The 25113-nt window shown below is 41.1% G+C and overlaps 1 protein-coding gene across 1 annotated transcript in view; it reads left to right on the top strand.

Moving 5' to 3' along the window:
- LOC124254833 (corticotropin-releasing factor-binding protein-like) overlaps nucleotides 1-14923 on the top strand; it is a 92678-nt gene extending 77755 nt beyond the window's left edge. The window contains exons 2-8 of the mRNA XM_046688683.1: nucleotides 6839-6890; nucleotides 7433-7590; nucleotides 9163-9373; nucleotides 10067-10242; nucleotides 10423-10531; nucleotides 12012-12156; nucleotides 14203-14923. Of these exons, the coding sequence (XP_046544639.1) occupies nucleotides 6839-6890; nucleotides 7433-7590; nucleotides 9163-9373; nucleotides 10067-10242; nucleotides 10423-10531; nucleotides 12012-12148 (843 nt within the window). The 3' untranslated portion in view covers nucleotides 12149-12156; nucleotides 14203-14923. The remainder of the gene's footprint in view (nucleotides 1-6838; nucleotides 6891-7432; nucleotides 7591-9162; nucleotides 9374-10066; nucleotides 10243-10422; nucleotides 10532-12011; nucleotides 12157-14202) is intronic.
- The last annotated feature ends 10190 nt before the right edge of the window (nucleotides 14924-25113 follow it).

Raw genomic sequence — 25113 nt, 5'->3', positions numbered from 1 at the left:
CTGACATTACAAACACTCCTCACCCCACTAAAACACTCCAACCTTCAAAGCATTGATCATATTTCTTATCCAAACTATCATTTAACCAACTAGTGATAACATAAAAAATACAAAAAGACACAAAAGCAAACAAAACAAATACCAACCAAACCACCCCGTAGTTCATAACCCTACAACCTCTGTCAAGTTTCCGAATTCAAACTTCATACCAATTTAATTGTGCAACTCTAACGCCCCCTTCAGGTTGCCATATCTTTCGATCAAACACTAAATGGCCTGGAGGGCTCGTTGAGAAAAAAGCATTATGTCGGAAAGCGTACTTTAAATATCGGAATCGTCGTCGTCGTCATCATCATCAGCAGCAGCAGCATCGAGGCACCCTGATAGCACATGTTCATAGCAAGTCCTGTGATACAATTAGACAAACAGGTGCTTGGCAGGTGCGTGTCCCGTCGTTCAAACAGGGTTGTGTTTATCCACCCACTCAACGTAAATGACGAGAAGCTGCATCAGCGTAACGCTTAGCGGTTGCAATTACCCCGCGCCAATATCTTAAACACGGGCTTAATTCCAACAGCTTGATCTAACCTTGTAACTAAACAAGGAAGTGGGTATAATCCTCTTGTAAAGGGGGTGATCCATTATAAAGATTCCACGGAAAGGAAAATAAGCTTCTTGGATATCATTTAGGGAAGTACGTTATTCTGACTAGAACATAGCCATGGGCCAAGTTACACTCTGCTACAAGAATAGTCAAACTAGAGACAATGGCAGATTGCGTGTTACCTGGTTAACGGTTGCGGGCGGGTTAGTTACAGGGATGTTTCTTGGATATTACATAATGGGGATTATCGGGCTATGTAAGTTACTTACCTTACACAGTCTGTCTCGAGACCATGACACTGACTTTAGTGTTAACGTTAGCGCGATCACTCACTCCTCTTGAGTGGAGTCACGTCCCAAAATATTCCAAGTAAATTTAAACTTACCAGATTTTTAGACGAGGTAATATTTATGATGTAAATGATGGCTAAATCGCCAGCAGATGAAAGAATGATGCAAATCCAACTGTGTTCGATTTTCCAGAAATAATGTCAATATTGAAGAATGTTTTGTGGTAAAATATAATACGCCATGTTCTTCGTAGTTCTCGGCGCTTAATACTCGGTAGTTATCCAATGCTGTTGCCTTACACTCTAGTGTTACACTGATGCTGAAATAAAATGTTTTGTTTCACAAGTGTTTGTGTTACACCTTCATCAGCTGGCGTCCAGCTGCTACAGAACAGACAGACAGACAGGCAGAGAGAGAGACAGGCAGAGAGAGAGAGAGGCAGACAGACAGGCAGACAGACAGATAGATAGATTGTATTCCGGGCTGTTTAAGAAGGGATAACTGTGTCTTCAAATGCAGGAATCCATCAGTGGGTCCACAACACTTTATTCTGGATTCAATATGTATAAATACATTACGTTATCACAAGGGCTAGGCGGCATGATTTGGAGGCGATGGTCAGCCAACCTGCCTAGCCGCTGTCTCAGGGTCAAGTCCCGACTAACACAAAGCATTCTCAATTTATCCCTAAGGGTCGAATGCTGATCAGACTGTCACGTGTCGTTTTTACGACAGATGTGAGGCCAGCCTGCAGTATCCGGCACCTCATCCACAATGTCATGCATAGTGGCCAACCAGCCTTTGTCTAACTTTGATTATATGCAGCTAATGACTCTGTGATGGTGGCCATGGTGACAATGGTCAAGCTGCATTGATTTCATTTCAATTGACAGCATGGTCATTACTTAGAGAGATATTCAATTGCATAACTCAAGGAATATCATAAATATCCCTGATAAACACTGTTCCAAAATGCCTACGACAATTGTTTATTAAAGTCTCACCTCAATATAAAATAGATACAGTACAAAGAAAGCAATAAAATAACAACTATTGGTATAGACTAGTGTTTGGAATTGGTTAAAATCTTATAATTAATGATTGGTTCATTACAACCGATCAATCATCAAAATAGTTGGTTAGCGTTATTTATCAAATTGTCCTGGTTATGTTTATTAATATACACAAAATAAAGAACAAAACATGTAGTTCTTTTGGTTGTTTTCGCAAATTTCATGTCTTTAAAGGATGACTAATAAGTTAGGAACATTAATTTCCTGGAGTCTTCAAGATAAATTTTAATCATGACTTGGAACGAGCTTGTAGTGCTTATGAAACGCAACAAACAAAACCAACCTTGTGATAAATATTGTCAATGCAAACAAGTGTTCCAAAATTGTTTGTGTTCGATTATGACAAAATGTGATCGATTGCTTGGTCGTTTAGTCATTACGACCAATCTTCGATTATTTCAATCAATTGGACCACCACTAGTATACACTTGTCTTGACCAGCGTGAAATGTCAACTAACACCTCCTATTACACTTAGCAAGTCACTATACTACAGTCGCAGCGGCCCCAAATTACCCACGGTCACGCCTACCCCGACTAGCGTGTACCCAGACTAGCGCGTACTGTCCAATAATACCTACTCTTGTGAAGAGCAACGCATATTGTTACAGAGCTCATACGTTACACCCACTGTTACACACACACCGATTGTAACTGTGTTTCCGGGGACATTGCGGACTCATCACTTTACTACAGTCACAGCGGTCCCATATTACCCACGGTCACGCCTACCCCGACTAGTGTGTATTGTCCAATAATACTTACTCTTGTGAAGAGCAACGCATATTGTTACAGAGCTCATACGTTTACACCGACTGTAACTGTGTTTCCGGGACATTGCTGACTCATCACTTTCGGACAAGTCACTAAGCTTCCTTCATCCAAGGAAACGTGAGAGCTTTAATTGTACAACTAGCGCCGAGTGACCCTTGGGGATTTTGTTGGACGTCATTGACTGGAATCAATCCCTAATCTAAGTGTAATCAATGCCGAATCATTGCATCGTTCATACTCTCACCGGACACGGCAATTTGGGATAAATTAGGCTCTAACGTCGGTTGTCCGGAACACTGGTTTGAGACAATGTCGAGACGCTCCCTTTATGAACATATATATAGTACGGAGTATGGAGGCAGGACACTGGTGTGAGACAATGTCGAGTCGCTCTCTTTATGACCATATATATAGTATGGAGTATGGAGGTTGAAAAGAAATTCATAGCGTGTTTCACTACATAAACCTGGCAATTTGCATAATTTGTTGCACTTTTACAGATGATATGGCTTCATTTGGAGTCTTCCGGTCACACATGTACTTGCACACGTCAACTGAAACTGCTTGTAGGAGGATTTTGACAAATGTTATGGATAATAATTTCTTCTATTTCGTGAGTGCGACGCGTCGATACAGATTCTTGTACGTTGTCAAGCAGGAATGTAATATGAAGTGGAATGGACGTATATATACTGCATGTGACAAAGAAAACAACATTATTAACAAAATTAGCTTGGCAGTAAGTCGCTAAAGCCTGTGAGTTAACAAACGGGAAAGGGGTGCAAGACAGGCATATACAAATCAAAGGGGTAGTACTGAAAGGTGGAGATCTTTATACAGTTGATTTGTATCATAAGCGGATGGATTGAAATATCCTTGATCTCGGTTGATGGTTGGCTTTTGGCGTTTGAAGTGAATGGCCTCGGTGGGTTTGATTGCTCGCAAGAATGGTGAGGTCAGGCCAGTTTATTTGGTGATTGGGATATGTTTTGATGTGATTAGAGATGACTGATTTGCTGTGAAGTGGTAACGGGACAGTGATGTTCTCTCACTCGGGCGTTGTTAGGTCGGGATGATTCTCCTAAGTAGCTCTGTCCACAATCACAGGTGATTGTATAAATGAGTATGACACTTTTCGGGTTGTTGTTGGCGGTTGGGGATTTTTCTTCCGTTAGCATAGAGAAGGTTGTTGAGACCTGAGGATGAGTAGAAGGTAGTATCTATGCCTGCTTGTTGTTTTAAGAGTTCATCTTTCAATGGCATTTTAAAAGTTGGGAAGTACAATATGGACCAACTTTATGGACAACAACTTGTTTTATGGTTTTATTAGTTGTATTGTTGTATTTATTGTTGTATGTAGCACGCAATAGCAACAAATGATACTGATCTTCAATGAATCAATGATTGTGACCGTAATAGCGATATGTACAGTTTATTGCAACATTGTTGTAGTGTTTCAATTTTAAGCTTATGACAACACATTCGAATCATTGTCGAAGATTTCCAAATGTGGCTTCACCGTGGGCATTGGGTGTCAGCCCAGCTGTCACTGTCGAGTCTCTGGTTAAGAGCCTTGTTGGTCATTTTCGACCTTCCCTGAGTTGTGTCCCCGAGCCTGGGAACCGTGAAGACCTGGGCTAGAATTGGTCTTCAGTAACCCATGCTTGTCGTAAGAGGCGACAAACGGGATCGGGTGGTCAGACTCGCTGACTTGGTTGCGTAGATCGATGCTCATGATGGTGGTAGCTGGATTGTCTGGTCCACACTCGATTATTTACAGACCGCCGCCATATACAGTAGTTAGCCATATAGAGTGAGTCATCACAAGTGAAATTTCCATGGCGTAAATGTTAATTGACTGTTGCAAGAATAAATTTCATAAATTGAGTAGAAGTCATTTTATTCTGATATTTTGCAAACATCTTTGAAATCATCTTCAGCTACGTGTACATAATTTTCTTTCATCTTTCCGTTGATTAGTTATCGAATGGCACCTGATTATGCATCAAAGGACAACTTTATTTTAATCTATCCCATAGACGGCCATGTTAAACCTGATTGGTATGTCTAATATATGTTGTTTAAATAGTTGCAGTTTTCTTAATAATCATCAGAAAATTGAATGGGGATTATGTATATGTAGCTGAGATGATTCCCAAGCTGGTAGATAAGCATTGAAAGCAATTCGACCGAAACTAAATCTATGAAAATTATTCTTGCAAGAGTTAATTAACATGCAGGCCTATGGGAATTCCACTAATGATGACTCACTTATGGCTACTGTAGCTTGAATATTGCTGAGTGCGGCGTTAAACAACAAACCAACCAGCCAACCACCCGAGCCTGGATAGTGCCTGTGAACCCGGTTGGTGTCTGTTGATGTGGGTAATGTCTCTGGATGTTGGCAGTGTTTGTAAGTCATGCATGTGACCTACGGACCCACTCACTCACTCACATACACTATTATGGAATTATGTTCATCGTTTCCTGATACAAGTGTTCAGGTCTGAGTGTGAGATCCGTTAGGTTCCAAGTAAGGTTTTGTCACCACCAGCCTACGCTTTCATACAATTCAAAAACTACTGAATGTTGCACTCACATACAACACTGGAAGGAGAAACCGACACGTGACTCGCACATGGACTGCAAGGTCAGCGGTGGAATTGTTTGCTGCATGTGTAAATAAATACGCACGGCTGTGGCGCAACTTTAACCAACAGCTGACATGGATATTTTAAGACGCTTCACATGCTATACGCGTTTCTACAAGACGATCACCTATCGTTTAGTGGGAACTGTTTATGTTTGAGTCTGCTCAGATATCCAGGAAATGATAGTAGTGGTAAGTCTGGACATTGGACAACTCTATTTTGTAAGAGCACGGACCAAAATATCAAGGGCCGTCGTGAGATCGAACAAATAACATATTCCCGTGAGACCATGTCACGACATACGATCAAACAGACCATGAACACATTGTGCATTAGTGGTGGTCCAATTGATTGAAATAATCGAAGATTGGTCGTAATGACTAAAAGGCGGAGCAATCGATCACATTTGTCATAATCGAACACAAACAATTTTGGAACACTTGCTTGCATTGACAATATTTGTCACAAGGTTGGTTTTGTTTGTTGCGTTTCATAAGCACTACAAGCTCGTTCCAAGTCATGATTAACATTTATCTTGAAGACTCCAGGAAATTTATGTTCCTAACATATTAGTCATCATTTAAAGACATGAAATTTGCGAAAACAACCAAAAGAACTACATGTTTTTTTCTTTATTTTGTGTACATTAACAAACATAACCAGGACAATTTGATAAATAACGCTAACCAATTATTTTCGATGACTGATCGGTTGTAATGAACCAATCATCAATTATAACATTTTAACCAATCCCGAACACTACTGTTCATATCAGAGCTTTTCGTGATTACTTACAGTAATAGTGCTACCGAGTCACGGGATTTTCTGGTCCGTCACTTGATTCTCTGATTTAATAATGTAATAATGATATTTATATAGGGATACTTCCACATCACTGGGAAACATGCTTAAAGCGCATCATAATATATATACAATATACAATATAGACAACTAGTGGTAACGCATCCTCGATAATCTCCAGGGTATACTATAGTGGAAAGTTATCGTAACATATACCCAGGGCCTAGATTTTCGAAGGTCTGTTAGCGCTAAGATAGTCGTAAGTGCCATACATTAACATTAACTTATGACTCTCTTTGCGCTAAGAGAGCTTCGAAAATCTGGGCCCTGGAGATTATCGAGGATAGTGGTAACGTTGATTTGTTAACAGACCGTTGTCGCCAGGGAACTGTCACGTACATATGTATGGACTGTGTGTGAGTGACGGGTACCATAGGTAGCGCAGGTTATGCTCACCCGAACACCCAGACACCCGGTGTCGTCACTGATTTTCACATAACTTTTGCCGTTATTTGGCTTTTTCGCTCATGGTGTCTGCGGATAATCACCACTGGTTACTCTCTGGCGTTGACATTTTATATGATCTCCGTTGAGTGATGTCTATGGATGATTGCTCATGTATACAAACGATGTTGTTTATTTTCAGAGAGGTGATTTACTGAAGAGACAGTCCGAGACACCAGATGATGGACAACTTGGTAAGTTCAACAAACAGAACCGAGCCAACTAACAAACTCATACACAACCCTGACGCACACCAGAAAATGCATGCTCGCGGAGAAATAATCATTTTTCGTGTATTTTTGCCCGACGGTAACACTCTATTGTCCTAAATGTTTCTGATCATAACTTTTTAACGGATAAAGTGTACAAAACGTTTGGATATTTACTTTCTAGCCAATTAACGAGTGAAAATGATATTATAAAATCCATAGTTTCATTGGGGCAGACTGAGGCCTGGAGTTCGAATCTTCATGTGGGTACACATTGCTAAGCGCTCATCTGGTGATCCTCCTCTCTACCCTAACACACACACACACAAACACACACACACACACACACACACACACAATCACACACACACACACAATCACACACACAATCACAATCACACACACAATCACAATCACATACACAATCACACACACACAATCACACAAACACACACAATCACACACACAATCACACACCACTCACTCACTCACTCACTCACTCACTCACTCACTCTTCTCGTTGCTAGGTTGCATCAGTATGAAGCGGGCTGCCGGGGAGTACTTCTACGTGTCTGACGGGTCAAGCGAGGTGTGCGGGATGTACATGCTCGGCCAGCCGGACACTCTCCTGCAGATTGAGTTCACCCAGTTCACCATTGAGTGTGAGACCGGGGGTCTCGTGGCGGTGAGTACCAATGGTAGACATTCGGGACTTTTCGACTCTTTCCGGAGCAAGACAGCATATTGCGGAAAGAGAGTGATAAGACGAATATCTGACAGTCAGCAACAATCCAAACAGAACCATTCAGTTCTTGGTTAAAGGATTTTGGTTATGAAACTCCAGATTCGATATCGTGTTTGACAAGGTGTTCATATCATTATATTCCTAAGTAACTATAACAGCCTTAATCCCAGCACTGAATACCTGACAATGTGGACAATTATAAGTTTACAATTTGTTGTACAGTCCTGTCTCGGGTCTATGAATACAATACATTGGTTCAAAACACTGTATGTTGTAGAACATATTCTCAGGTTTAAACTATCCGCGAATAGCTGCAAACCTGCTTATGCGGCTTTAAGCAACATTTACTTACTCATTCTCAGGTTTAGCAACACGCAAAATACCCCTGTGCACCGAGGATGGGTGTCACGTTGCTTCTGCTGCCTTGCTGTGCAGCATACATGGCCTTGCTGATGTTTAGAACAAGGAACTGAAAACAACTGTGTCACTTACGCTTCTGTTTTTGGTATCAATGCCATTGCGATTCTGAAACTCTTCGGGTTCATGCAAATGTCTTGTAATGTGACATCATCTTGGATTTTTCTGACACCAACTAATGCAAATTGGGAAAGAATATTAATTCTGGTAATATTATTGTGATAGCTGACACTGACAGCGACATCCGGCGGCTTTTGATTCGACGTATGGAAACCACATGGCGTCGTTGTCATTGAATCAATAAATCACTTGCCAAATATAACATGATTTATTCGCAAGAACAGGGTGGTTAGCCGACTTTCATGTTTCAGTTTGGCATCATTTTCTGTTATGATACATAATTAATGGTTGGAACAATATTGAAGTCACGCTGCAATTCGCTGTACAGAGTTTCATCTCTTCGGCGTAACAGAATTCTGCCATCTTAGATTTTTGGGCCCCGAATATCTGGTCTGAAATTCTGCATGGATTCGCCTTGATCATGTTTCTACGGTTTTTCAGCACCATGAACGTGGGATTCACCAGTGTGTTAAACGCCCACAATCTGCATCCTTCAGGCTCCCCTCTCATGTAAAACTAACATGCTGTGGTATAACTAGAATATTGCCACCTACAAACACGGATCTGTCAATCAGCTACATGCATGAAGATCATTTCTTGTGCACATGATTAGATGATATTGCACGGACTGAGACTGGTAGTGGGACAATGCCCTGTTGTATTTGACACGTGATCTGGTTTAAATTCATTTCCATGCATACTCAGAGACAATTTTACAACGGCAATCTTAAGCTTGTGGATGAATTTTTGGATTTGAACAAGAGAATGTGGGTGTTAGAATGTTCGTAGGAACGCAACCAAGCATTTGTTGTTCGAATTGCAAAAAACTCCAACAAATAATCAATCTTGTTGCGTGGCTTATTTGCATTTGCCAGGTGTGGTGTTTTCATTGAATGTTGGGCGTTACCATACCTCGAAACATACGAGTCAGTCATTTTAAATTACAACTGGTGGACCTTGTGGTGTATGTTACAGCTGGTGGACGGTTGGGAGCTGCAGTCGGAGTTCTTCCCCAACATCCAGGACACGGGGGATACGTTCGAGGCACGATACAAGACATTCTGCGGGGTCAACTCACCGGCGCAAGTTTACGTGGCGTCGCAGAACGTGGCTCTCATCCAGTTCCGGGTCCCTGAGGCAGGTCAGGGCTTCCGGGTACGAATGAGCTACCTCCACAACCCTCAACGTGAGTGCTTCCGTCGTCTACATCGTCTCCAGCAACACTACTGTTTATATACATGTACTAGTATTACCTACTACATGGCGCTGCACTATACTATACCATAACGTCATCTTCATGTTGCTGATATATTGAAATACAGAGGATGGAATGTTAAACTGTCGCTCACTCGGTAGTGGTAGTACTAGTGGTAGTGGTAGTAGTGGTAGTGGTAGTACTAGTGGTAGTGGTAGTAGAAGTGGTAGTGGTAGTAGTAGTAATGGTAGTAGCAGTAGTGGTAGTAGTAGTAGTGGTAGTGGTAGTGGTAGTAGTAGTAGTAGTAGTGGTGGTAGTGGTAGTTGTAGTAGTCGTAGTAGTGGTAGTAGTAGTGGTAGTAGTAGTGGTAGTGGTAGTAGTAGTAGTAGTAGTAGTAGTAGTGGTAGTGGTAGTGGTAGTGGTAGTAGTAGTACCAGTAGTAGTAGTGGTAGTGGTAGTGGTAGTAGTAGTAGAACCAGTAGCAGTAGCAGCAGTAGTAGTAGTTGTAGTAGTAGTAGTAGTGGTAGTAGCAGCAGTAGTAGTAGTAGTGGCAGTAGCAGAAAATACAGCAGTAATAGCAAAATATGCATATGCACCAACATTATTTTTAAATTAGTAGCATTTACAGTAACTTCATTTTCATCATCATCATCATCATTAACGTTAATACTACTTTCATTACAGCGTGTAATGTGATGTTGATGCCGACTGCTGGGGTGGTGACGCTCAAGAACTACGGCGAGAGACGTAACTGCACCGCTTCAATCATCTACCCCGAGAACATCCTCATGCTGTCCGTCGACATCGGCGTCACGTCCCGGGGTACCACGGTCGCCACCGAGAGCGGCCTGTCTGTCAGAGTGAGTGTCCACACCCACAAAACCCTTTCATGATGCCACACCCATCTAGGGGTTCGGGTGACCTGTATCCTTGTATATATGGAAACACTAGCAGCTCTGTATGTTAAAACACATCTATCGAGAGTTAACAGTAGCGGATACACGAGAGCCATGTGTTTAATCCAGTTATCTCCCTTTCAGTGCCACAACGAGGCTGGTGCTGATTACGTGGAGTATCTCTATGGTAACGGTCTGGACGTCAGCTACATGGGACGGAAGAGAGCTTTTTGTGGACTCCGATCAAAAGCAGGTAAGCGGAGAATCTATACAGGGATTCAATTTATGAAGCCGTGAAAGAATTTTCATTTTCCACTTCCACTATCCTCTGACTGCGGAATCCTACAGCTCAGGGCTCAGTACAATAATCTCATGTACACTTTCTCCATCACCTGACAGTGGAAATATCCAAGAATCTTCCAGTCCCTAATCTGTAATCATCTCTTATATCCATTATCCCCAACTGCATATCGCCAGAATACTTTCCACAACTCCGATTGCCATGTCCCCCCCCCCTCTCCCCCCCCACACACATCGGATACTGAACACCAAAGTCAGCTCTCATGCCCAATTTTCCATCTCCAAGTTAACATCCTTCATTCCTCCCTTGAATTCAAGACCTCCACTCCATGACCATGAAATCGCAGTCGAGAAAATCTTGCTTCATCAGCTCCAATCGCCAGCTTCACATCAGGCAGCTTGTTACTGCAACTATTCATTACGTAAAAAAGTAATTTAATGTATTTTAATATTTAAATTATTTGGACGGTAGGTTGAACAAATATATCCATACGAGTGATTGTATAGAATTTCTTAAGTGATTTCGACAAGTAGTTTACTGGTTTGAGAACGTTTAAATGTCAGAAATATATCACCGTTCTGTTTACTTGAAACAGATCCTTAACGGCGGTGGTATGACAAGATGTCATTGTCAGTGTTTCTCACATTTTTTTATCTTTCAGATTATTCATTAACCCCAGTTCATAATTTATTCATATTTATAAAACCAGGTGTAGAAATAGTGTTTTGCTAAAGCTAAAATGAAAATAACACCCAGTGCACCGAGAATATACCGAGGAGCCTGTATTCCCGCTTGTATTAACAGCACACAACAAATGACGGTTTATGTATTTTCTCTACACCGGGATGTCTTTATTCCACATTGTCCTTGTACACCACGCACAGGGCACAACTCAGATAGCATTAAGTAACGTTGGTGGCGTGGAGTAGGTGCATGGATTATCGCTAACAGCAGAACGATTCCTGAGCCTTTCTAGGGCTTTCTAGGGGTGTGTCCCCTCAGTGACGTGACCTCGACTTAAGTTCAGTTTCCTAATTGGTCTTCAGCAACCCATGCTTGTCGTATATATAAGAGGCGACAAATGGGTTCGGGTAGCCAGTCTCGCTGACTTGGTTGACGCGTCATCGTAGTCCCACTTGCGTACATTGATGCTCATGCTGTTTATCACTGGATTGTCCGGTCCTGACTCGATTATTTACAGACCGCCGCCTTATAGCTAGAATATTGCTGAGTGCGGCGTAAACAACAAACCAACCAATCTTGTCTGGAAATGGGTAGAATAAGATGTCAATGCAACTGGAACCTTCAAGCAGCTTTGGCTGTCTCATCCCCATGGAGCTGAGAAGGAAACTCGAGTGTAAACGGATCCATTAGCCGAATGATGATGATGATGATGATGATGATGATGAGTTTTATTATAATTATTATTCAGACCGGCGCAGTGTGACCCTGGGCTGCCAGAACTCTGCCGTGAGACTCGTGTCTAGTGGCCTTTACTACAACTCCATCACATTCTCGCTCTCCAAACCGACGGCCGAGGAGATCGCCGCCTTCAGCCCTCAGTGTTAATATGTCAGGTAGGTTCACAGACTACGCCGGTTTTACTCCGCCTCGGAAACCGTTTCATTTCAGTGAGGTCTGCCATCTTGACTTGAGAGGAATAAACTAAACGTCTTTACGTTAGCACTTTTCTAACACATGAACACGGGCCGGATGTGGTGCTCACAACCAGTATACCTGTTCAGGGACAATCTTAAATTGTTTGATCGGTATTTTAAAAGTTGGTGAGTCAATAATATAGCATGCAACTTTGTGGATGACAACTTCTTGTTTATTTCATAGGGTGACGTTTTGGTGCAGATGCTTACACCGTTATAGAACTAAAAGTGAAGTTCTCTTCTATATAAGTCGTATCCTTCATTTTTTTAATCTTAGGTTTCTATCACACTTAATTTCTGAAAAACATGAACATAGGCGATCGTGCTTCATAGAAATGGAGGTCTAGTCTTTGTGGTCACGACTATGGGCAATGTTTGGAATATATGGATCGGTAGTTCAAATAACACATTCGAAAAAATATTTATCTGCCGGTAAAATACCTGCGTTTTGGTAATACCAACATTGAAAACATCAGCGGCCTAACGTGCAACATAGCTGAATTGCTGTTGAAAAACTGTATTTTATATTGCTTTCCGTGTTTCCTTTATAAAATTCTACAATTTGATAGATTATACATACATGTACATAACTTAACACCTCCTTAACACTTCCCTCTAAAAAAAGTAAAGCTATATTCGGTCAGGGCGCACTCTAAAACTTGATTCTTCTGCCAACCTCAAAGGGTAAGGTAAACTTACGTTGGCTGCGATTGGACGATTCAAAACATAGCAGCCATTGGTCCATGCTATCGAACGAATAGAAATAGCGCACTAAATTATCCCTACAATGAAGCAATTAACATCAGACTCAGAACATCGCAGTAAGTCACAGTTGTACCCCAAAAGTAAGATGAAGTGGTGACATGTCTCCAGCTTTATTTACCTTGGTAATTAAGACCGCTGCGCGAGCACGTCAATAACCAGCTCGTGACCCGGTATAAAGAATCAGGTCAGTGAGACAGCCTGCAGGATGCCCTATCAATGTTCATCCGGAATGGTTCGTTCTCAGGAGCCCTCCGGAAACAATCTCACAAAAAAATGTCAAATATTCTGTTCCGTTAAGCGTGAGAAATCATAAAATATCTCATGTTTACAAGAAAATTAAAGCAATGTGAAAGTACTTACGGGTTTGATTATGCCAACCCCACACTTTAGTGAATCCACGAATACAATTCTATTATTCACTTTTCGTCTCTCGACCACTTGACAGTGTTACCAAATATAGCATGTAAACTGGTTGATATGGAGTTAAATTACTGAATCAATGTTACAATCACACGCATACAAGCAGATTTCTATTCACCGTTAGTCTTTTCACTGTTGAATCTGGCACTGATTATATTTGCGTCCTTTCATCATTGCTGTGTCTTGCATATCGTCTAAATACTGTGTAACTATAGGGTTGATGGGCTCAGGTATCAGCAATATATATATTATAGATTTTAGTTGTCAGCCGTAGTGCCATTGCTGGAGTGCAGTGTAAAACCATGCTCTCCAACACTGTATTAACCGCAATCAAACAGTATGTAGACTTATTACTCACCCGTTGAATATGCCACTGTTTAATAAATCTACAATGTTATTACACGTTGTGTAATAACATCGCGTGATGCCGGGTGTATGACGTCATAATAGTTTGCAATTATGACGTCACAACGCAAATATCTCTGTCACAATGGTATAAGACCTTTCTTGGCTCGCGGAAAGCTGAGAGCCACCACACTCCAGGCAGTTTCTATCAATTTATGTTGGAAAGTAATAAACAGAATACTAAACTCGCTTCCATGAAATATCATTTTTATTAAACTCGTGAATCATTTGGTATCAAACGAACGAAAGCGTTTAATAAAAATGGTATTACACGGAAGATCGTTTAGTATCCTCTATATCTGAAGTGTTATCGACTGGTACGGCTGTGCATTCTAAATTCATCGAGTACAACATTCTTCCTCGTTTCTGTTTCAGAGTCGCTATGTGTTGGCTTCTACATCAGCCGATCTACCAAAAGGAAGTCATACTTTACCGTCCTTGAACCCATTTCACTAGGTGACCTTGACCCTTGGGTCACGTGATTTAAGTGGACGAATGAAGTGATACTATCTGTAAAACTGTCTGATGAGTGTTAAGAACAGTGGCCCCTACAATGCTAATACGATGAAGACCGACATTGACGTGAGTACAAATGGATGATTATTCCTGCACAAGGGATGTCACTTGGATTCTTCTAATCGGCATCATACAGCTCTCACAACGTTTTGACGTCATAAACAGGGGTCAGTGAAATACTCCATGCACTGATGACGTGTGCAAAGCATTATGACGTCAAAATCACCACGACTGTGACGTCACAATAGATTGCTGTAAAATGGACTTATTCTTGTTGTACGATCAGACACATATTGTCTTCTCTGTAGTGTGTTGGCTCACAGTGTTGGGAGTACTTTAATTGTCATTACAATAACAAAATTCGTATCGTTTTCAACTTCGGAGTGCACTGACTGCTAGATTCTAATTATCACGCTCATTTCGTGTCTACTACAACATTGTGTAAACGTCATATAAATATATACATATCGTCAGTAATATTAACTGTGTATCATTGGGAGTCGACTCTGCCCAACAGCCCCCGATGTCATTGTACATTGTACTTCATACTGAACGGAATAAAGTGGATTGTACAAACGTCTCATTCTTGTATTCCTCCGACAGGCAAATGTAGAACCAGCCGACATTTCATGTTCATCAGACGAATTCATTTCAGGAAATCGAGGGATCGAGTCATGCACTAAAGGACCAACAACATTACCAAATTCACACTCATATTGCTTCAATTAAAGGATGGATGATGGATGAATGATGGATGGATGGATGATGGATGGATGGATGGACGTGCCAGACAGTTTGGGCGAAACGGTATATGCCTTCGGTTCGGTATACCGTAATGCAATCAAAAAAATTGGTATTTTAGTTTTTCTTTCCGTCATTTCTATCTTGCCATAAACTGACTGGTTTGTTCATTCAAAATAACAAAGATCATGGTTATTTTTCCATGTTATTAAATAACGTAAGGGTTGGCTCTTGTTGTTAATTTTCTGCATTATGATAATATGTCATATACTAAACTGAAACGGACCGAACCGAAACCGACCGAACCGAAACGGACCGAACCATAACGGACCGACCCGTAACGGACCGAACCGAAACGGACCGAACCGTAACGGACCGACCCGTAACGGACCGAACCATAACGGACCGACCCGTAACGGACCGAACCGAAACGGACCGAACCGTAGGCCTTGTACCGCAATACCGACAGTACCGTGGTAACAGCGTACCGGTTCACCCCTACAGACAGTGTAGTTTACATGGTAGGTCGTATTGTGTTGCGCTGACTTTACCACTGTGTGACCGAGTAGCTGCTCTGGTTAGGAATGAACCGTTTAAAAGTTTGTTTATTTTATTGTAAAATGTTACAAATTATGTAAATAATGTTGGCATGTGTTTGTGTTTACCTGTTCATAATCCATCTGTGTTCTTCTTGTCATAAGCACAAATACTAGGGGCACTTGAGTCATGGCTTCTTCTCTGTGAAACAACTCTTGATTAGGGTGAAACAACCCCTAATATGGGATGAATTGACCTTGTTTGGAATTGGGATGAAACGACACGGGTGAGACGACCCGGGTGAAATTTGGGGTCAAACGCCCCGGAACCATGTGGCAATGCAGAGAACGCACTGAACCTGTTGGGCAGGTTCAACCATAGCGTGGCTGGGTTTCCTGACACTTAACACGAACATAGCATCCTTCCATCCTGGAGCAAGTATACCGAGCTTGACGTAAACATAAAATGAAACAAGCGTTGTTAAATTTGAATACGTCTATTTAATCATCCCTCATTACCGTAAAAGTTGTGTATTTGAAAGTATTTTTTGTTTGTTTTGTTTTAAATCAAATTATATTGACAATGATAGAACTATGCTAAATGTATTCTACGAATGTAAAATACGCGACAGTATAGCTCACATTATAACTACGATAAATTAGGAACAATTTTGCCGAGACTTAGTGCGTAGTCCGGATTATGGAGAAGACCGGATTACAAAGTGTCCGGATTTGACAGATTCCACTGTATATAATATTCCTTAAGGAATGTTCCACTGAAACTCAAACATTCGTCAATTCAACAGATAGGTATAGTTCCTTTAGACACTCAGTTTAAAGGGGAAGTGTACACGATAAAATCACATTTATTCCTATGTGAAACAAAATGAAATATTTTATTATTTTATATCAATGTTTGAAATTATACACTAATTTTTCTTACAATGAAAGTATAACCCTCAAAATAAGTGCTGAAATGTTATGCCATCATGCTGTCCTTGTTTGCCGAGCTAAACAGGTCAGAGTTACCGCCCTTTGATTATGACGTAATTGGTGCCACTTGATTTTAGTCTGGTCCCCTGTCTAGTCCCAAATCAAAATACTGAAATTAATCACGTGAGAAAAGTTTGTGAAAATACGAAAGAAGCACAAGAACTGAAAATGTAAGCAGCAGGACAGTTTGATCGTGTGTATTTTCATTCATAACCTCACGTCAATGACAATACCAAGCGACATTTTCAAAATGGCGTGTTCACTGACACGAGTACGGCGGATTTTTCAACGGGAAATTTCGTTGTTTCAAGCAACGTATATACATAACTGTGATATGTAAGTAGTCAGAAATATTCTGACAACCTGCTGGTTCATATTTTCTTACTGTTTTCATGTGACCGAGGGAAATAGTCAGAATTGAGGAGAACTTCCATCGTCGGTGTGCGTGAATTTTCATGTCATGGCGTCACACTCTCAGAAACTATAATATGTTGTGATGAATCTCGGAAATCATTGGAATACACCTATTTTATTTAACGATCGCTTGCTAGAATACCTTTCCCGTACATGGTCTAAAACTAATGAGCAAGTGTATGCAACAAAAGTAGGCGAACAGATACACAGGCGTACAGAGTGAAATCTGAATTCGACTTTGTTTACATTTCAAACAAGTGGTCCTTTCCCAGTGCGGCATCTGATATATTTCGTTAGATTTCACTGAAACACTTGGTATTGGTGACAAAGACCATTTGACATTTTATTTTGAACTGTATGAGGAATTCAGGAATATGTGTAAGAGTACGTGTGACGTGATTTTATAAACACTCTTCAGTATGGCTGAAAATTCACTTTGACGTTAATTGTGTGTATTTCGTAATGTGTCAAATCTGGCCAGATTTACGATGCATGTAATTTTCAGTATATTTGCCTTACAATGAGCGGATGAAGTCATAGAAAACCGAATTTCAAACCGAATTAAAAACTGTCAATTGCATTTTTCTTCGTGATGTATTTGGATATGGTATCGATAGGTGGGAAGAGTGGAAGAGGTGGGGCATATATTGTACGATTTATGTAGGAATTAAGTAACAGACGTAGAATGCCGACACGTTCACCGATGGCAAGCTAGATGTAGTGCATAAACGTTTTAGTTTTTGTGAAAAACGATACTGTTGAAAGACGACCGACTCAGGTTGAATGTTGTACAATTTGGTTACGTGGTAACACTGTTTGTACAATGTATACGTTTTTTCAAACTGCAACGTCATCACAGCGTGGAACTGACCACATAGCCAACTGACGGCCAGGCAACAGCTGGATTAAAACAGTAGCCTGCGCATCGAGACACTAGAACCACACCTATACCTGCACCACGTGAAATGGGTCTAACAACGTCATACGTTTATCGGTCTGGCACCAATGACGTCATTTCCAAGGGACATAAGCCGAGGTGTGTTTATTGTGGACACTGAACTCTCGGTTATTGTGGAAAATTTGAATCGATATAACGCAAAAAATAGATTAGTTACTTCTGACATATGCACGGGTCTGGATATAAAACTACTTGACAAACACTTTTTATGATGAAAAAGTGCAAGACAAAAAGGTTAATTGTCGTGTACACCTTCCCTTTAATATTGTCACAGTTGTTATCAATAGAGTTCGGTATTGACTGAACGTGATGATATCGTTGCTATGCAACTAATCCAAGCGCCAATAGGGATCTATGTAATCACTGACGTCACACCGACAGCTGAAAGATAAGCTCCTTATGAATTGCGAGTGATGATCAAACTGCCGATGCAAAAGCTCTGTACACATGCGCATCGCCTAGATGATAGCACTTTATTTAGATCAACTCTTAATCTGTCATTTTCTTTCAATTATGGGATAATCTTCCCAGACACAGCTGTTAGATGTGAGGTAAATATGTTGGTATCTAACGTCCTCGGCTTATTTTCGTTATTTTTGCAAACTATTTCCTTATTAAGCAGGAGCCGGGGTTTTTGGACTGTATTGTTTACGGAGTTTATTTTAAAAATATATCATCCGTGTTTAGTGAAGTAAAACCATCATTGGTCTTTAAATACATAGACAGTGATTGCTGCCCCTGAAGAGAGGATGTTGATGATGATGATGATGATGATGATGACGATGATGATGATGGGATATTTCTATAGCGCACATATCCACGCAACTAGTACATGCTCAAGGCGTTGTGACGTAACAGTAGATGTCTCGGACGTGAAACCGTAGGAGCAGGGCTTTTTATAACCTTTCTGCTTATTCCTTTAATGCAAGTAGTATATATTGATAAAACACGGACTTAACCCAAAGATCTGACTGTTGTCGTCAGATAAAGGATCGTCAGGTTTTCGCCACAGCGACCTTGAACGAGAAAAAAACGGAAAATAGGTTCTCACGGGCATTGAGTGAGAGTGTGAGTTAGTGAGTGAGTGAGTGAGTATGGTATTTTAGCTTTATTCGAGCAATTTCACAGCGAGAGACACCATAAAAGGATTTCACACATTGTTACCATGTCGGGAATCGAACCAGGCACTTCGTCTTGGCGAGCGAACGATTGAACCATAGGCTACCCCTCTGCCCCTCATTAAACTGAAAGGTTATCTCATTCTGTTTTACGCTATATCTGTCAGTGCTCGTATCAAAGATTCAGAGACCCCAACAACAACTAAACTAGCCGAATATGAAACAAACACATTTCTGGTGTCCATCGTCGTGATATTGCTGGAATATTGCTAAAAAGCGGCGTAAACCCAAATCACTCACTCACTCTTAAAAACTGTACAAAACCTCTCCAACGTTACAGTAATTGATATATGACTATCTCAGTAACGCTGTCGGAAGAAAGTAAAATCAAATCAAAAAGTCAGACTTATACCAGTCAGACGAGATGTCCATCTGGACGGACCGATATAAGAAACACGAGAAACGTCTACAACAACTACCACGAGAGACGCCAGCCATGTTGGGACGTAAGCACAAGCAAGTGAGACGCCCATATTGACAGACCGATACAAAACCCACGAGAGACGCCAGTCATGTTGGGACGTAAGAACAAGCAAGTGAGACGCCCATATTGACAGACCGATACAAAACCCACGAGAGACGCCAGTCATGTTGGGACGTAAGAACAAGCAAGTGAGACGCCCATATTGATAGACCGATACAAAACCCACGAGAGACGTCAGTCATGTTGGGACGTAAGAACAAGCAAGTGAGACGCCCTTATTGACAGACCAAGCAAGTGAGACGCCCATATTGACAGACCGATACAAAACCCACGAGAGACGTCAGTCATGTTGGGACGTAAGAACAAGCAAGTGAGACGCCCATATTGACAGACCGATACAAAACCCACGAGAGACGTCAGTCATGTTGGGACGTAAGAACAAGCAAGTGAGACGCCAATATTGACAGACCGATACAAAACCCACGAGAGACGTCAGTCATGTTGGGACGTAAGAACAAGCAAGTGAGACGCCCTTATTGACAGACCAAGCAAGTGAGACGCCCATATTGACAGACCGATACAAAACCCACGAGAGACGTCATTCTTGTCACACCAATGCAACCATGTTAGAGCCCGGTCTTATCAGGACAAAACACCCACGAGAGATACCAGTCGTATTACCCATATGGGAAAGAGGCCACATGGTAGTATTTTTCCTGTAAGTCCCTGGGGAGGCTACACCTTTTGGTGAACGTTGATTGGCTGCTTCAGAAAATTAACGATTTCATTGGTTAAAAACAATATGCCGGAACTACTTAATTCATCTTCTCAATTCATTCATGTGTTACACTCAAACTCTCATGTACACGAGAATAAGAAATATAATTACTCAATAAACTCAGTTGTGTTTACTTATAAGTACATCACCGTAAACACTTGGAACAAACCGAAACATGAGTCTCATTAACCTATTCTGACAATGACCTACTTTCCAGCCGATCCGAATTTTCACGTGTGAAAATGAAAAAAGACTTCACAAACAACTATGGTTACACTGAATTCTACTTCCTTGTTTCATAATAAAATGGTACATGTATTTACAAATAAATATTAATTTTAAACTTTAATAACATCGTATTTCTATATTTTATGGCGAGGTGTAGGCAGTATGACCTTAACTAAGCCGTCACAGACTGCCCATGAGGTCGTAAAATGATTCACAATGCATCTGGCTGACTGGTTACACCCTATTATATTTTTTTTTGCGCTTATTCAGTGTAGTTCTGTAACGCAAAAAGCGATTGATATAATATCAATTCCGTACCAGACCGCCAAACTTTTCTAGCGACAGGGCCTCGTTTGGAGATTTCCACGATTTCCAGGTTTCCGTTTGTCAGAGCTCTTTGTACCACAGAACACGCTGCACGACGTGACATATTTGCAAGGATTAGAAGGAGCGTAGTGTTGCAATATACAAGTGCTTAGATGTATGTCAGGAATAAACTCCTCAGACTCGCCAATATTCGCGCGGCTGGTTGAGTCCGAGGCCGTTAGGCCAAGGACCCACCCAGCCGCGCGAATATTGGCGAGTCTGAGGAGTTTATTGCGCTTAAACCTAAAATCATACATATTGGCGCCCTAGTTTCATAACTCTTGCACCCGAACACAGCAATATTAATATTGGCGTCCTACATCTGGGTAGCACGGCATGCACGATACACACGCTATTAACACGCTCTACCGTGCACGTGGCAGCGTATTGGAGGGATACAAAACAAACGAAATATTTTACTGCATCCACTTCACCAGATGTTTTCAATCATGTCAGGCGAATGTGGGTCTTTATGTGATGTCTTTGTCACTCAAAATTAATACATTTTCCGAAGCAATTGAATGGAAGTATTTCGAGTGTCAATTTTGATATCACTCTGCAAGGGGACAGAAATCATGTAGAAACAGTTGGGAATAGTTCTTCAGACAAAACCCACGAGAGACGCCAGTCATGTTGGGACGTAAGAACAAGCAAGTGAGACGCCCATATTGTCAGACCGATACAAAACCCATGAGAGACGCCTGTCATGTTGGGACGTAAGAACAAGCAAGTGAGACGCCCATATTGACAGACCGATACAAAACCCACGAGAGACGCCAGTCATGTTGGGACGTAAGAACAAGTAAGTGAGACTCCCATATTGTCAGACCCATGCATGTCGTAAGAGCAAAGCCAAAACCTAGAACGGGAATTTGACCAAATGAAAAGTTCAGCAGATGATGAACTGATGCTTGCTTCTCAGCAGATAGAAAAAGAAAGTGAACAAACAACTAACAAACGTTTTGGCAACCCTCTCTCAGTTTCTGAATATCAAAGCTTGGAAAATCTCGCAAAAAACAAAAATACAGAAAAGAACATCAGTGGGCAGTGCGGGTTTTCGATTCCTGGCAACGTGAAAGGGATGGGTTTGAATCCCAGTTAGGCAGCAGATTATTAAATAGGTATTTCTGATGAAGATCTGAATAGGACGCTGAGTCTGTTTGTCACAGCAGTAAGGAACCAAAGGAGTGAGTGAGTTTAGTTTTACGCCGCACTCAGCAATATTCCAGCTATATGGCGGCGGTCTGTAAATAATCGCGTCTGGACCTGACAATCCAGTGATCAACAGCATGAACATCGATCTGCGCAATTGGGAACCGATGACATGTGTCAACCAAGTCAGCGAGCCTGACCACCCGATCACGTTAGTCGCCTCTTACAACAAGCATGGGTTACTAACCTAACTAATATTCTAACCCGGACCTTCACGGGTAAGGAACCAAAAGGGAGGTCAACAAGGGCAACATAGTTCACGAGATTTCGATGAGAGATTCTTGCGCCAAAGTGGTCGAGATGTTAACCTAACCACCGACTTTGCTTTTAGGGGTTTAAGAACCATTTTAGACGCTAAAATGTAATCACTGGCACAGTCTGGTTTTGGCATGCGTAGAAGGCTAGGAAAGCTAGCGTCATCACACCACAGGAGGAGGATGCATTGTGGGAGTCGGGTTTGCTTGGGGATGACACCCCGGAGAAAATTGCTTGAAACCGCTTTTTTTTTAATGGGCCGTTGTCTATATAGACTTGACCAAAAGTACATGTCATTGAGGTGAGTGAATAATATGGTGATTACTTAAAATCTTAAAATTAAAAAAAAAATGAAATTCATATCTTTTTAAAAAATAGTTTGTTTAAAAAAAACATGACGACGGCTACAGTGCAGCCTGTATGCAATGTATGTACAACTTGACTGCCGGCCAGTGGGTTGTGATGACTGGGGAATCGAACCCGCGCGGCAGGCACTTTAACCACTAGGCTACCCCACCGCCCATAGACGTAATTAATAAGTGAGGTAGCCTAGTGGTTACAGTGCTTGCGGAGCGGGTTCGATTCCCCGCAAAGGCATAATGTGTAAAGCCCATGCGTTGGGTCCCCCACCGTTATACTGCTGCAATTCAAGTGCTAAAACGGTACACTTCGTTGTGGAACGTAATGGTGCTAAAGTGACATTTGACAAGAAATAAATGGATGAAAACATTGAGTTTGTTTCTGTATTTCAGTAATGGGGGTATTACTGTTTGGATTCAGCGTTAGGACCGGGTCAGTAATAGGGCGCCAGTATTTGAAAGTAGGGCGCCAATAATACACGCGATAAAGTCGCCAATATACGAAGCTAGGTTGCCAATAAACGAAAGATACGGGCTTCCCATTCCATCCTTATTGGAGGGATATGTTGTGTAATTAAGGCAATTTTAGGTTTAACAAATAATACTGATTAATATTTATGTATCCGGTTAAATGAATTGGTCTCAAAATTCTGGACTGGTTATTGTACTAAGTTGCGCAAAAGGACGGGACCCAGTCAACAGAAAACGAGACTGTTGTTTCATCAATGTTTTGACTTGATAACAGTTCCAGAAAAACAAAAAACTCAATGTTGCAAAAGATAATACAATATGTCTGCTTGAAATCGTATGAAACCTAAGAACATAAACGTTATTGGTGATGTCACACCTTGTGACGTCACGTTCCTCTGTTGTCGATGTAAACAAACATGACGTCTTCGTTATCGCCAATAAATGTGAATGACAAAGTGAAGGTTGATGGCAGCATATTGGGAAGAGTTGTAGACATTGTTCAGCCACTGAACATGTTCAGTGTATTTGTTGTGAGGACTGAACAAGGTGAGACGTAACTGCCCAGGTTTCCCATACGTGTTGCGCCTGCGACTGTCACGTCTCGCCTCCAAACGAACTACTCACACACAAATTTGATAAAATACGGTTTTGTTTGGAATTATCAATACACAGTTCAAGCATTCAAGTACAGAAAACACATTTGTATTATTATTTAAGAAACTATCCAGTTGAGAAAACACGTTTCTTAGGGACTATTTAGTCTTGCGTAATACACCCGATTAAGATAGCGGTAATATTATAATTTGATGAAATTCTTGGAAATGAAGCCGCATGGCGCTTGGGGATATTGGGATTCCCCACATCGCGGATTTCCTTAGAGAGAAACTGCTGTTTTCATTTTACAGTTTTTTAGATCGAAAACTGAGATGGGTAATAAAAACAATAACCAACTCGTGACGGGGAATGACAGATTATCTTTCCCTCGTTATATAAATTATTTAACAATTATTCTCTCGCCAAGGCTCGTTATATTAATTATGTAATTAATATAACTCTGGAAAGATAATCTGTCATTCCCCGTCACGATTTAGTTATTGTCTAATTATGGACCATACAAACACAAGAGGCGTCAGACCAATACAACCTTGTTAGACGTCAGTCCGGTAACACTAATAAATCCTTATAGACGCCGCTTTCCTTAATGATGGCAGTTATTAAAGGACATATTAGATGATTTTGTTTCGATAAAAATACTATTCCAAGCAGAATATTATATTTGTACACAATATTCTCGTTCCATCATAGGTAAGGTTGTCGTCACAGCTGACACGATGAAGCCCATCGGCAATGTCACAATTCCTCCACGATGTCCAGTGTGTGACTATCGGCAATACAGTCCCGGGTTTCCAGGAACGTTATAGAATAGAGTATATATATAGTTATAGTATATTCAAACCCCTTGAGTAATGACAATCACGAATGGAAACAATCTGCTAATTTAGCTTCTTTGGATGAAACCAAGAGTAGGTGGAATATGGATCACTTTTAAATATAAACGGTGATTCTCAATCTGTTGATCCATTTTTGGAATCAGAAAAAAATATCTGTTATCTATGTTAAAAATCGATGTTTTTGGCTACAAGGAACGTGCATTTAAACACCTCAAGCTCAATTCGACCATGCATCCCAATACGCCTTTATAGAATAGGAAGTGGCAACATGTGTGCGAGAGATCTTGATTAAACTTCAATAAACACCAGCAGCCTGTGGTTTCGTGTACACAAGCAAGTTTCAAGGGGCGGCGGTGCGTTAATGACTCACTACCAACTGGTAAATCAGGACCCGGTTGTATCAAAC

Source organism: Haliotis rubra, unplaced genomic scaffold (genome assembly GCF_003918875.1).
Source record: "Haliotis rubra isolate DU_JTF1 unplaced genomic scaffold, ASM391887v1 Scf584, whole genome shotgun sequence".
In the NCBI taxonomy this organism is placed as follows: Eukaryota; Metazoa; Mollusca; class Gastropoda; order Lepetellida; family Haliotidae; genus Haliotis; species Haliotis rubra.
This window is presented reverse-complemented; position numbering and strand designations above follow the sequence as displayed.